The sequence below is a fragment of the Eretmochelys imbricata genome, chromosome 4, assembly GCF_965152235.1.
Source record: "Eretmochelys imbricata isolate rEreImb1 chromosome 4, rEreImb1.hap1, whole genome shotgun sequence".
NCBI lineage: Eukaryota > Metazoa > Chordata > Testudines > Cheloniidae > Eretmochelys > Eretmochelys imbricata.
In genome coordinates, this window is record NC_135575.1 from 38598809 (window position 1) to 38614693 (window position 15885).

Below are 15885 nucleotides of genomic sequence, written 5' to 3' on the forward strand. Positions count from 1 at the left end.
CTACCCGCACCCACAGGCACCGCCCCCACAGCTCCCATTCGCCGCAGTTCCTGGCCAGTGGGGGCAGGGAAAGCACACGGAGCTTCCCTGATCACCCCAGCACCTAGGGGCTGGACAAGCCGGCCGCTTTCGCAGAGCTTTGCAGAGCCAGGACAAGCAGAGCCTGTCTTAGCCATGCTGCACCACCTACTGGACTTGTAACGGCCCGATCAGCAGAGCTGACCAAAGTCACCAGGGTCCCCTTTTGACTGGGCTTTCCGGTCGAAAACCAGACGCCTGGCAAACCTACTAAGTATAAATGTGGTTGTGAGTGCTAATGCTGGTGTTGTGTAAGAGTAATAAACAGACAAATATATAGGTATTGATCATGTTTATGCACCATGGCCTATGTCTCAGACTATATATTGATAAACTTAACATTGATCTGATGGGATTTTTTCCTAAGTAAAACAAATTTTAGAGCCCCAATAGGCTGTCAGCATATTTTGTTTCCACTTATCTGATATAACTAGATATTGGCAGGGGTACCATGTATACAGTAAGCTATTACTCTTATACTATATATTAACATACTGATTCTATTTTGGTATTTTAATTAGTTGTCGTCCTACAAACACCACTGGCCCTACCCCAAATGGGGGGCATTTTGTTTAAATAGATTAAATCCCATCTTGAATTATGATTCTTTCTCCAATTAATGTTGACACTACTGAAGTGCTGAGATCCAGAAGCTGTTGGCCAGAGAATTCTAACTCTCACCTCTGTGTTGTTCTCCTGTGCTTGTCTCTTATTCCTGAGTTCAGTATGAGAACTGGGATTTGGGCCCGATGAATGAATGGTCTGTTGCATTTATTGTAGACAGAGATAAACTTCTTAAGAGTTTTCATATCTGACTCTTACTTAATTTTTTTCTAGGCAATTCCATTTTTTCTCTTTTCCTCAGAGCTCTCCCTCTCTGTTTGTTTGTTGAGTTCTTGGCTATTTTATTCAGTGCTCATACACAGCAGCAGTACAGCATTTGGGTTACTTTCTCGTCTTTTTAACAACTGAGGTACACACACAGTGCTTTGCCCATCACTTGAAGAATATACTGTCCTCCTTCTCACCTTATTCCATTTGTAGAGTGTCAGTCTTTTTGTTTATTTAGCACTTAGTTCTTAATTCATTGCTTTTATTGCTACAAAGAAGGAGGTTGAGGTCACCTGCACTGCTGTGTGAGTTCAGTCTGCTTCAGCTGGCTCAGATTCCCTACTGCTGTCTGACCTTTCTAGGGGAGTGATAAAAAGAGTCAAAGAATTGGCTGAGGAATGTAATGAGTACAAAAGAGCTTGGAACACGTAACACATGCATTGAAAACCATACTTGTTAATTCCTTGAATCGTGGTTAAGATGTAATTAAAGATGAATAACTGAGATTGCAGGCAACCAGTTTTGCCCACCCTCTGTCCTGCCCACGTACAAACTGTAGGAAGGTAAATTGAAACGGATTGTCTGCAGTTAATGCATTTTAGACACTTAAACTTAGATAAATTACCAGTGTTCACAGATTCAGCAATGATGAGACGTGTTGATATGTATAGAAAAGCATCATAATAATGAATAGTGCTGTCTTCTTCACTGGCTTGCTAGAAGTATGGAAATACAGCACCAGATCTGGAAGTCCTCACTCAGTTTTTACTCAGGCAAAATCGCCATTGACCTCAGTGGAAGTTTTGCCTGAGCATGAATTGAGTAGGGGCTTCAAGGTTCATCCCTCAATAAATATCACAAGAGTTATATGTTGTTTTACTACTTCCACGTCTGGGGTTTATTTATGCTTTTTAGGGTACTGGCCAGAACTGAGAGTGGAGCAGTGGTGAACTATTCCTGTGAGAGCTTCAACAGACATACTGTCTCCTGACACTCCCCTGTGTACAAAGGGGTTACATTGGGGTGGGCAAACTTTTTGGCCCCAAGGCCATATTAGGGTTATGATATTGTATGGAGGGCCGGGTAGGGAAGGCTGTGCCTCCCCAAAGAGCCTGACTCCTGCCCCCTATCCGCCCTTCCCACTTCCCACCCCCTGACTGCCCACCTCAGAACCCCCTACCCATCAAACCCCCCCCCGCTCCTTGTCCCCTGACCACCCCCTCCCAGGACCCCACCCGGGGTGAAAGTGACTTACCGGTACACTGGGGCCAGCTCGCCCCTGGAAGGGGCAGGTCTGAGGGGGTCAGAGCCAGCCCTAGCCCACCCTGTAAGGTAAATGCACGCCCTCTTTCTCATCCTCCCCCCCCCACCAGGGTAGCAGCAGCCGTGCAGGGCTCCGGGGGCTATTTAGAGGACCAGGGCGGCAGAGGCAGCTGGAGCCCCAGCCCTTTAAATAGCCCCTGGAGCCCCCGCTACCCCAGGGCTCTGGGGGCTATTTAAAGGGCCTGCGGCTCCCCTGCTTCTACTGTCCTGGTCCTTTAAATAGTCCCCGGAGCCCTGGAGTAGTGGCAGTGGGGCTCCAGTGGCTATTTAAAGGGCCGGGTGGTAGAAGCAGGGGAGCCCCGAGCCCTTTAAATAGCCACCGGAGCCCCACAGCCGCTACCCCAGGGCTCCAGCAGCGGGGCTCTGGAGGCAACTTAAAGGGCCTGGGGCTCCAGCCACTGCTGGGTGCCCCAGGCCCTTTAAATTTCCCCCTGGGGAAGCCAGGCTGCCCCACTACGGTGCACCAGCTCTTGCCGGTACGCCATACTGGGGCGTACCGGCTTACTTTCACCTCTGACCCCACCCCTTATCCAACCCTGCTGCTCCCTGTCCCCTGACTGCCCTGACCCCTATCCACACGCCCACCCCTAACAGCCCCCTGGGACCTCATCCCCATCCAGCCGCCCCAGGCTCCCTGTCCCCTGACTGTCCCAACCCCTATCATCACACCCCTGCCCCCAGACAGGCCCCGCGGGACTCCCACACTTATGCAACCCAGCCCTGTTCCCCGTCCCGTGACGGCCCCCCCCAGAACCTCTGCCCCCTGTTCCCTGCTGACTGCCCCCCAAGACCTCCTTCACTGTAACCAACCCCCCTGCTCCCAGCCCCCTTACTATGCTGCTCAGATCAGCAGGAGCTCGCAGCCACGCCACTGCGCTGCCCGGTAGGAGCAGCAGGCCAGAGCGCTGGCAGCAAGGTGAGGCTGCGGGGAAGGAGGACAGCAGGGGAGGGGCCAAGGGCTAGCCTCCCCAGCCAGGAGCTCAGGGGCTAGGCAGAACGGTTCCATGGGCCGGATGTGGCCCACAGGCCATAGTTTGCCCACCTCTGGGTTACATCCACTGTTACACACCTTAAGACATGAAGTGTAAACCCTCCTTCACAGATATCCAGTTCTACAGGCTGGTTGCAGAGTGGATTGTGGCCATGGAGTGGTTGTATATTAGCTAGTGCTGTTCTGACCATGGAATTCCTCTTGAATTCATTGACTTGTCGTCTTGTCTCCATCCATAGAACATACTTGCTGTCATTTCTCCACAGAACCCTTTCATGCCCCACACTCCTCACAACGCTCTCTTCTTATTGCTTTCTTCATGTCCTTGACCCACACATGACCTTATGCTAAGGTGATGCTCCCTTTGTTGAATCAGTCTCCCTCACTCTCCCAGTCTCACTGCATGGCCAAGTACCTTCTATCTTCCTCTTTGAGTCCTTCATGCAAAGTCACTGATTCTAAAAATCTGTCTTCTAATAACCCCCATGCTCACCCTTACCTGAACTGTTGCTATCATGTATTGTCTCTGGTGGTTTTGCCTTGTATAACTAATCTTGTAAGCTATTTGGTGCAGGTGATATGTCTGAATTTGTGTGTGTGTAAATCACCATGTACATTCACTCCAAGATATAGGGTGATTTGTAATAATTATGAAAAGAGTAACATTAATACACATTGCTATTTCAAGTAAGAAATGCATCATATGCTCTTTCTAAATACTCTTCATCTTTTTCAGTTTAAATATTTCACATCATTCATAGCTTAATTTCCAAATGCTTTACAATAATTTCCATATGTCCCATACAACTTTCTATGGTTCTTCTGTAGACGTTACCTAATTCAATTTAGAACCATCCTGGAAGCACTGATCTGAGTTACTCTACATACATCATCTATTTTTATATTTGCTTTTTGTATGTTTTTTTCAGAATAAATGATCATTTGCTGTAGCACAAATAGAAAGCAAGAGCAACAGTGGTAAAGATTACACCCTGAAAAATAAAATCAGAGGGAAGAGACAGCATTGCAAAATGTCTGAACAGATTGAACTGCAGCTGTTGTTGAAAATACCCTGATAAATGCCTGCTATTTTTCTTGATGCTTAACTTGAGAGATGATTATTCTGTATCTGCAGACTGTGACTGAGAAACACAAGCTGAATGTACCTGAGACGATGACCGAGGTCCTGGATGTTTCAGATGAGGAAGGTGAGCAACTTAAATTTCCTTGTTTAGTGTCTTTTACGCCACCTACAGTATAGAATTAAGCTGCTTCAATTCTTGAAATCGTGTGCTGTTTAAAGTCCTTGATTTAATGCCTTTTTGGCTACAAGATTTGAATAGAGACATTAAAGATGACCCCAATCCAAAAACTCTAGATCCAAATGTCTCGTATGTTTGTAATGGTCAGAACCAAATTCTGAAGTCTAAACACTTCCAAACATGGGAGTTTAAAATTCATATATAAAGCTTTTCCAAAGTTGCACTTACCCACTATAAAGAGAGGTTTGAGGCGCTGAACATTTTGGATCAGGTCCACCTGTATCAGATATGCATATCAGAGAAATAGACAGGGATCTTTGTTTAATTGGAAACATTAGGTAAAGATGCATATGTCTGAAGGAGACGAAACTGTTACCTTGAAGGCCTTTTGGCACTTGCTGACCACAGATTCATAGAGCATGACATAAAGTAACAACACACTGAGGCCATTGGCACCCTTTCAGATTTAACCCCATCTGCTGACTGAAGGTGTATGTTATATCACTTAGCTTAGTCCAAAGAAAACATCTGTGAAATTGATCTGGGATTATTACCTTTGGGCAGTTTATACTGAATAGAAATAAGCAAGCTAGCTTTGGGGGATACATTTTTAATAGTTTATGAAAGAATAGTTGACAAATTTAAAATACTGTGACTTCTGGACTAATGGTGGATATACTTACAGATGATACTTATAGATTCTTTTTCTATCTGAAATGCTGAATAATTCTATAGTAATGATATTTTATGCATGGCATATCTGCTGATTCTTATTGTCTGATGGGAATTGTCCTGATTGCGAGTGCCTAAGAGATTTAGGAACCTAAATTACAATTTTAAAAGTGACTTGAAAGATTAAGTCTCATAGAAAGTCAATAGGATTTGGGTTCCTAAGTGTCTAGATTCCCTTTTGAGATGGCTTTTAGGCTGCTAAATTACTTAGGCAATTTTTAAAATTTATCCTGTGTCTAATTTGTGTGTTGAACTACAGATATTTGATTTCTTTTGTCAATTTGCCCATGCTTAACAAGACAGCAGGCCATAAATCAACAAGCATTCAAATCTATATGCAGTCAAGAATATGTTAGGCTTCTCTGCAATGTAATCAATGCAATTATATCTCTAGGGCCTGACTCTGCCACCTCTATTCCCTTTGAGCAGCACTTTACTCCTTGAACAATCCGAATGGGACTACTCATGAGTGACAAAATAAGGCCTTTAACAATTACAGCATTATGTTTATATTTTTCTATCCCCTTTGTTCATGTAAGCCACCATTCAGTCCTCTTTTAATCTGCAAAGCACAGCATGGCTTTCCACTGCTGTATCTGGAGGAGATAGTTACTGGCTATCCCCTTTTCTCAAGCTAACTTGTATGTTGTGCAGCCTTTAAACACTCTGATGATGAACGCCTCAGTGATGGGGAAGCATATAGTGGCACAGATGCTGTTAGAAGGAGTTCTTGGAGTAAGACACAAAAACTTTTCTGTTTCTGTTTAATTTGGTTTTATGTATTTATTTTTGTGCTGAGACGATCTGCATCTGCATAATCTGGGTGCCTAATACTGATCCATGTTAAAAGAAAAGGAGTACTTGTGGCCCTTAGAGACTAACCAATTTATCTGAACATAAACTTTCATGAGCTACAGCTCACTTCATCGGATGCATGTTGTTACTTTTGAGAGCATGTCTGTGTGTATTTTTCTGTATGGAGAAGCCAGAAAATCCTAAGGCAATTTTACCTGTACCATTCATTATTTGACAGCACTTATTGTGGCCTTTTGGCATGACTAATTCCCTCCAGATTATTATCTTAACATTCTGGGTTTTCTTGTCACCAGCCAACAAACAGAGTTTATCAAAAAGCTAGCAGACTGGAAATCAGCCCTCTTCTACATATCCTCTCAGGGCATAGGCGCTATACTAAGCATTTATGCCAATGCTGCCTCTGTGATCATACTGCTGATCACTGAGCAGAATGATCACAATGATTGCACTTCATGTCACCCTGCTTATAAAATCCATTCTTGGGGGCAAAAGCATTTTGGGGGTATGCAAACTTGTTGTTGTGGGTGGTTACTATAAGAGGAAATTAAAGTCGCTGGAGGCCAAAAGACAGAGACCTTTTATTACAGAGACTCAGCCTTTTCATAATTGTGGATTGTCTGTAAGAGACTAGCAGTAAGGTTCTTGCAGATCTTACCCTTAGTTGTATTACAGTGACAAGATATATTTCTGAATAAATAAATGTGACACACTAAACCTTCTAACTTTAATCATATAGTTAAAAAGTTGAACATGACAGGAATACTTGAGCAAGTTAATATTTCAGAGCCCCACTGTGGAGCCTATATATGGGAGGAGTTTGTTATTTGGTATTTTTCCTGTGAAGCAGTGGTTTTGTTTATGACTGTAATACTATATTAACAATATAATATTCATTTATGAATAATAATTCAGATGCAATATCCAATGTCAATGATGTAAAATCAAAAAAGCCATCTAGTCCATTCATCTCCCTGGATTGTTTCCTGGAGGATGTTTGCTATTGTTCAGGTTTTAAATGTCTCAGTGATGGGGCGAGGCTTCCACTGTATGTGGGTCCATTGGGCTCCCACTTGGTCTTTGGTAATTTTCACCCAGTAGTTTGTACGTTTAGCAGCAAGAGTCCTACTGGGGATCTTTCGCTCTTGAGAATATCTGCAAGAGTTTAGTGCTGAGGGCAGCATTGTTATTCACATAGAGGCAGTAGGCTCGGTATTTTGTGTTTGTATGTTAAATTGGTTTCTGTTTATTTTTAAATAAACATCATGGTTTGTATCATGTATTTTTAAGCACCGGAAATATGTGATTGGTGTTGTATAAAACAGAGCGAAAGATGGAAATGCAGACAAGTGTGGTGTGATGACTCTCAGATGGGTCGCCATCAATAGGTTTGGCAGAAAGAGTGAATGTTAGGCAAGATTTGAGTGAAGAAAGGTAGTCATCTTTTGCATCAGAAGGCCAGGGAGTTCCAAAGTCAGGCTAGCATGGCAGAAAGTGAAGTCATGAATGGAAGATAGAAAGTGGAATGGATAGAAAGGGAGCAGTGAGAGGGAGGCACTGAAGGAGCAAAGGGAGTGACAGATGGAAACTTTTGCAGTTGATAACACTATTACATCAAAGAACAAATCCCACTACATTACCACAAAGGGCCCCGTTACATAGACCTACACAGGCAAAATATCCATTGGCATCAGTGAGTGTTTACCTGCCTCACAAGCTTGATATCAGGACCTAAGACTTTTTGTTACAACCCAGGTTGAAATCAAGTATGTTGCATAATTGAATTGTAATCTAAAATAAGGAATGCTTCTTAAAGACTAATATTAGTTGCTCCATATTTATTATCATTACTATTTGTTTAGCACCAGCAATATGATCAGTGCTGTACATACTACAGAAATAGAGAGAGACTTTCTAGAAGTTCAGACAGATCAAGGCCCTGATCCTGGAAAGACTTACACATGTGCTTAATGTTATGTGTAATCAATGGGGCTACTCATAGCTGTAAAGTGAACCATGTGCATAAGCTTTTGCAGGACTGGGTCCTTGAAGATGAATGTTGATGAGGCAAGACATTCTAGACAACTGAGAAGAGAGAACTTTTTTTCCCTTCAGATAATTGATGAGTAATGTCATTATTACTATGCAGCCATTACTTATATGTTATTTTTGCCCCACTTAAAGTAATAATAATTATAATAAAATACTTAGCACTTATTTTAATGCTATACATGTTTAAATGTTTCTACGGACAGTAATTAATTTATGCTCAAAACTCCCTCGAGACAGAGATTTTAACTGTTGTCATCCCTATTGTATAGATAGGGGAACTGAGGCGGAAAAGTAAAAGAACTTAAACCAAGGAACTGCAGTGAGTTTATGTCAGAGAAAGCAACTCCTAATTCTCAATTCTGTTTCCATTGGACTAGATCATGGCATCATTTTGTATTTTGACATTGATTAAATAAAGTTCATTTTTGTTTGAGGAAAGGGGATAAGAAAATATAAAAGGCCAGGGTATGATTTTTTATGTGTAGAAGAAATAGTCCCAGAAATCAGCCTTAGAATAACAGCACTCAAAGAGGAATAACCATTATAAAATAAACCCCTAGTGTTTACTGTCTAACAAATTACAAAAGATTCTATCCCATCTTTGCTTTAGAAATAAATTTGTGTTGTCGTGTCATTCTTTTAAACATCAACAAATACTAGTCATCTAAAGAAGAGGATCATTAGAATAATGAATTTGCTAAAGCATTGCTAAAAACAGAAATAGCTTAATCATATAGGCTGAAAGTAACATATGTCCTCTACATCTATAAGTACCATAATATGCATTAAATCGCTACATGTTTTAGTCACTAAAGGCCAAATTGTTCCATCTGTACGAACACAGAGTAGTCCCTTACTCTCAAGGAATCCTATGGATTTCATACTTACTCAAAGTAATAATAACCATGGGAGAGTGGGGTTTCATATCCCTTCATGAACATGGATTAGTGATAAAGTGATTTCATGTAATCTGTAGAAGTAACTCATCATTGAAGCACAAGAAAAATGTGACTTTAGATTTCATAAAAGCTCAGAGTTAATCCATAACCTATTCCGCCAGATTCCTGATTAAAAGAAAAGTGGCTTACTAGGAATTTATAAACTGAAAATCCCATTTCTCATAAGAGAAACGCACCAATAAAAAGGTTTCTTCATTCGTTTTTGTAGCATACACTAAACTTGAGTATGTGAAATATTGAAACCATTGAATGAACATGGCCACAATATTGCCATATGCAAGAAGAGTTGACAAGAGCTAATGAGGTATTACTGTTTTGTTTAGGCACTGAAGTGGGAATCAACAGCCCTGGGTTCTATTACAGGATCTGCCACTGACCTATTTGTGTGACCTTAGGGAAGTCACTTCACTTTCTTGTGCCTCGGTTTCCCCATCTGTAAATTGGGAATAGTGATATATTCCTTTGTATGGCACTTATAGATCTATGGATTGAAAGTTCTATGTAAGAGCAATATTATTATTCATAGATTCATATATTTCAAGGACAGAAGGGACCATTGTGATCCTCTAGTTTCTAGTCTGACCTCCTCTATAATACAGGCCATAGAACTTCCCCAAAATAATTCCTTTTCAAACGAAGCATATTATTAAAAAAATCTTGATTTAAAAATTGCTAGTGATAGAGAATCCACCACAACCCTTGGTAGATTGTTCAAATGGTTGATTACTCTCAATGTTAAAAATTTTCATTGTATTTCCACTCTGAATTTGTCTAGCTTCAACGTCCAGCCATTGGATTTTGTTATATCTTGGTCTGCTAGACTGAAGAGACCATTACCAAATATTTGTCCCCCATTTATAAACTGTGATCTGGTCACCCCCTAAACTTTCTCTTTGTTAAACTAAATAGATTGAGCTCCTTGAGTCTATTACTATAAGACATATTTTCTAGTCCTGTAATCATTCTTGTAGCCCTTCTCTGAGCTCTCTCCAATTTATCAACATCGTTCTTGAATTGTGAACACCAGAACTGGATGCAGTATTCCAGCAGTAGTCACACCAGTGCCAAATATGGAGGTGAAATAACTTCTCTTCCCTTACTCAAGATGGCCCTATTTAAGGCAATTCCATTCAAGGATTGCATTAGCCAATTTGTCTACAGTGTTGCACTGGGAACTCATATTGAGCTGATTATCCACCATGACATCCAAATCTTTTTCTGAGTCACTACTTCCCAGGATAGAGTCCCTCATCCTGCAAGTATAGCCTACACTCTCTGTTCCCAGATGTATACATTTACAGTTAACAATAGTAAAACACATTGTTTACTTTAGCCCAATTTACCAAGTGATCCAGATAGCTCTGTATCAATGATGTATACTTTTCATTATTTACCAGTCCTCCAATCTTTGTGTCATCTGCAAACTTTATCAATGATGATTTTATGTACTCTTGCAGGTCATTGATAAAAATGTTAAATGTCCGAGGATCAAGAACTAATCCCTGTGGGAACCCACTCGAAGCTCAGTGATGATTCCCTGTACAATTACGTTTTGAGACCTATTAGTTAGCCAATTTTTAATCCAATTAATATATGCCATGTTAATTTTGTGTTTTAGTTTTTTTATCAAAATGTCTGTGGTATCCAAGTCAAATGCCTTGCAGAAATCTAAGTATATTTCATCAACACAATTACCTTTATATATCAAACTTATATTCACATCAGAAATTGAAATAATCAAATGTTAGTTTGATTATGACATGATTATTGTAATTATATAATGCTGTAGGTATATTCTTTGTTCAAAATACATTATGGCTGCACCTACCTGGAATTGCGTTGTGATAAACATATTGAAAGGTTGCCTAGTACCTTCTATGACCTTTTCTGTAAACAATGCTAAAATGCTGCTTTGTAGCTTCTTCTCAAGAATGTTCCTCACTGAATCACATCAGATATTCAAGTGCCTTCTATAGCAGCATTAAAGTAATGGGAGTATTATTTGATTATGTGTAGGCCTGGCAGAATTAGATTTTTACTTTTTTATCATAGTGTTTATTTGAAGCAGTTTTTTCTGTTACTGATTTAAATTTTCACAGTTGTGAGAAATTGTGGAATGGGTCAGACATTGGGGAGGGTCAGACAAAAATTGCTTAAAGACCGAAGATACTGAGATTCAAATAATTAAAGCTTTAAAACACAACTTCTCAACATCTCACATCAAAATATACAGAATACATATCCTTAAACTCTGATAAGTTCTCAAGCAGTATTTTTCTTAGTTTGCCTGTCTGTAAATGTTGATTATCAGTACTGGAAATATTTTTTCAACCATTTTTGTGTGTGTGGAGAAATGACATGTACTAATAAAAATCTAATCTTTCCAAGCCTAGTTAATGTGTGTGAGAAAGAGGTTGAGCAGACTAGTCAGGGCTAAATTCACTACTGACATAAGAGCCGTTGTGTATTACATAGTGGAAAACATAGGGCCTTCCAAAATTATCTAATAGCAGGAGGTGGAGGATGTAAAATCTTGGTTAGAATGAAGAAACACAATTTATAAATACTTCATTATACTTTAAAGCCACATGGCCAAATTCTGCTGTCGCATTACACCAGTGTAAATCCAGAAAACCTGCACTGAAATGAATGCACTTACCCTGGATTTACTATTTTATAACTGAGAACAAGATTTGGCTTTCTGTATGTAGCCAAGTATGGATGACTTACAGAAGCAGGTCAAAAGCCTCAATGAGAAAGAGAGAGAGAAATGTACATTCATAGGAAGTATTTGGTAAGTATACCAAAGCTAATTCCTAAAATCTTATTGACAGAAAGGGAACAATAATACCTTTCTTCTGTGCATGCTGTGATAGGCATTGGAAACCAGCAGAGAAATTTAGCCAATATCTCCCCCTCATTTCAAAATGATCTCCATATTCTAGATTTCATGCTCTAGCTGTGAAAGAAAAAATGGTTAGCTATTAAATGATCTCTTGCTTGGGCCTATTGAGACAGAGCTATTTGTGTTAAAGTGCAGTACTCTGTATAAATGGTGTTGTTGGGTTCCATGTTTGTAGTCTCTTAATGACTTCCAAGTAAAATGATATTTTTTTTCTAAGTGCCAGAACAAACTCAGTTGTAAATTTGAAAGTCAGGATGGATTCTTTCTGGATGACGCACTGTCAGCGATAAAGATTCTGCCGTCAGAATTTTTTTTGACATGTGAAGCAGATGATCTCTCTCTCTTCCATAGTTGTATTGGCTCTGCATTGCTAAGACAAGCCAAAAATAACAACTAGATCTGGTTGAAAAATTTCAATTGAAACTTTTTTTTCTGACAGAAAATGACATTTCTCAGGAAAATAGAAACCTTCCCTGACCATCTTTAGTAATAACCATATATGTTGGCCAGTAAAATCAGCAGGCATGACTCAAAACACAAGAAACACATTGATTGCATAAGAAAGTGTCTGTTTTCCATAGCTGTTTTGCAGAGCAAAAACTCACTTTCAAGCCAAGAATGATTACTCTACTCTTTCGCAAATGGTCTCACTGCATCTTCTCTCAGTGGAAAAGGTAGCAATAAGAAAAGGCTGGAGAATGATTAAGAGGCACTTATGACATATACCTTTAAAATCATTGTAACAGATGACCTTACCAGCAATTCTGGAAATGGAATTCTTTTTTTCACAGGATCTAGCAGGACCTGATTATATATTAACATAACTGTTTATTGAAGCAACTGCTTATAGTTGGCCTAGTTCTTTTTCTTTCTAAACCAAGATCAGAACATTACAGGAAGGGGCATGATTTCTGTTGAGTCTTACCCATCTGAACAACATGTTTGAAACCCATCTTTAAAGAACAGTAGCTGTCCGAAATTATTTCCACTCTCCACAAGTTTTAGAGTGTACTTTCTTATCTTTCCTGCATGGCTAGTCACATGTTGTTTTTTCATTGACATTAATCATCTTAATTAATGGCAGGTTCTCTGGATGCTAACAGTGCCATAAGTCATTAACAGTTAATGTAAATCCCACAAGTCATTAGAACATGGTCCCTGTGTTGAAATAGAGTGTCATGGATGTTTTTCCTTTACTCTCCTGTGAATGAAGCTTTTAGAGCACATATTAGCATGTAACATTTTTTTTTATTAAGGCAAAGTTACAATAAGACATTAACATACTACATCACACATTACTTATTCAGGATCAGGTTCATATTCAAAGAAGCTGGCTAAAGATATTAGCTTGCTGGCTGGGGAGCTCTCTTCCTTTGAATACACTAAAAAGGGTGACCACATTTCTAAATACCTATTCCTTTTTTGGTGCTTCTCTTGTGTAGTACTTAAAGAAAGGGGTTGAGTGAAAGACAGACATGCATTTATCTATCCTCTTGAACTTAGAAGGACAAATGATGCAATACTTTGTACCACTGAGCTCAAGGCAAAGAACCATTTCTTTCCTTCCACCCTAGTACCCACAAAATCTCTGTCAGTGAAAGTATTTGGGTTATAGATGGCCTGGTTAATCCAAGCTGTCTCCACTCAGTGGCTGGCATGAGTTCCTCATGTTATGATAAAATTTCTTGTTTTGTGGATAAAATCAATGAGATTTGGAGTGAGCTGTTTACTCCAACAGTAATGGGCAGAGCAACATTCTGGTGGGATGTATCTTCTCGCAGTGACCCTTTTCCCCAGGTGAGTTTCTTTTTAAGACATTCCCGGCCCAAAATCTATGTTTAGGATCTGTTCTATCTCTCTGCTGGGAGTCACGCAAAGGAGTTACTAACACCTGAGGCTTCTACTGACTGAATGGCCCAAGGGGAGGAGAGGCATGGAACAGGCGTGGGATCAAACTTGTAGAACAGAAACTTTTGGTGCTTGGGAGCAACTTACATGAGCTTTCTTCTGTTGGCAGCCCCCTGCTGTAGCACTTTATTCCCTTTTTTGGCATTGTACAGTAGACCTACTTTGGATTTGTCAGCCTGCCATTCAGTCAGCATCCATTACTTATCAAAGCTTCTGTGGCATGGAGGGTTGTGAATATTTTATTCTGGTTCACATCCTAAAGAGGCAATGTTTATTCTCTGTCAGGTGACTGCTTGGCCACCTGCCAAATACTAGAATTCACTTTACAGTGGTCTAATTCAGGAGAAGACACATTTCAGTCATCCTCCTCGTCCCAGAATCCCGGGAGGGCAGATTAGGGCTAGTGCACTTGATTACCCTCTTCTCACCAGACAGTAGGGGCATGTGCAGACTTCCATTTGCTCCATTTCCTATCTTTTTGTAAGTGCTTTTCTGAGTGACATATAGCTGACATGATGTGATGTGCATCCACAATCAAGTAGCTATAGAATATTTGGGGTTTCAACTGGCTGAAGATGCAAAAATCTACAGCTGTGTTATGGCAGTTATATTCATTAGCTAAACCCATTGTAGTGCAGATAATTGTTTAATGGGTGTAATACACTGAGTGGAGCATTGACTCTGGGGAATCAAAGGTTTCCAAGCAGATTCTCAGGGGGTGATCTTTAATATATTTGCCATTAAAGATACTTCAGAGTTGAATAAAAAATTCATACTTGCCTTAGCTGCCTTGTCTCCACCTGTTACTTCTAAGATGCACAGCCCACATAGGGAACTGTACAGCATCCTGTGGACCTTACCAACATGTAGCAAGGGAAGACAATGTTTTTGGCGAACTAACATAAGTGTACTCAGCTTTAAGAGCTTACATTAAAAACAGTTTTTGGCAGCTTTTTGCACAGCCCCCTTTCTCTTTTTTAATTTATCCCTTTGGCCTTCTTTGATGAAAATATTATGGGAAAAAGACTGGAAGAACAGTTCTTCTGCAGTTGTTTTCCACAGTACAGTTATGTTGCTGGGAGGGGACTGTGATGAGTTAGAGCTTTCCTATTGCATTAAAAGTAATACCATATCCCCCAAATCAGCTGATTTATAGAGTGAATTTCCAGGGTAGCATGGAGAAAATTTCACAGAGCCCCAATCCTGGCTGAAGATGTGGGCATAATGACCAGAGTACCATAATGAAAATGCATTCCAAGCTGATCCGGCTCGTTTTAAAAGCCGTAATTAAATGCTTTTCCCAGAGCCATAATTCCCAAACTAAGAACTGTATGTGGCTTCCCAAATTCTGCTCTCTGTATAATGATATGTTGTACTTAGTGTCTTTCATTTGAGGATCTCAAAGTGCTTTTTTGTTGGTTAACTGATTTAAGCCACACTTCAAGGTAGGAAAGTATCCACCCCCATTTTAGAGTTACATATAAGGAGGGTCAGTGTAATTAGGTAATTTGCCCTATCACTCAGTAAGTCATTAGAAGAATTAGGAATTAGAATATAGGAGCCCATTCCCAGTCTCCTACTCTAACAGTTAGGCAGTATTGCCTCCATGTTCAGCCAGGCTTGCCAGAGAAGGACAGAGAACTATGGTCTCTACACATGGCCAGCCTCTTTTTCAGTCTGTTCACTGATAACCACATTATAATGGTGTCTGAACATGTGAAATCACCAGAATAAAAATTATTTTTGTTTTAATAAGACCCACAAGTTATTAGCAAACATTTTACTTTTTATTCTCTCTCTTTGCAACCAAGCACCAAATCTAGTCCCAAAGCACTGTCAAGATGTTTCCCCTAGAAACTTGTTTATAGAAACTGCCTTAGCAATTTGAAATTGAAATCTGTTGCCTTATTTTTTAAAAAGAATTGTGATATTGCGGGTTTACACTCCTGTAGTTATAGGGTTATTCAAAAATGTTGAAAATAGGAAATTGAATATATGTTCACAAAACACAGAACTATCAGAATGATTATG

General features: G+C 40.1%; 1 protein-coding gene across 1 annotated transcript in view; it reads left to right on the forward strand.

Moving 5' to 3' along the window:
* Positions 1-15885, forward strand: part of ANK2 (ankyrin 2) — a 252289-nt gene that overhangs the window by 148690 nt on the left and 87714 nt on the right. Inside the window, exons 23-24 of the mRNA XM_077814767.1 lie at positions 4359-4431; positions 5872-5952. Of these exons, the coding sequence (XP_077670893.1) occupies positions 4359-4431; positions 5872-5952 (154 nt within the window). The remainder of the gene's footprint in view (positions 1-4358; positions 4432-5871; positions 5953-15885) is intronic.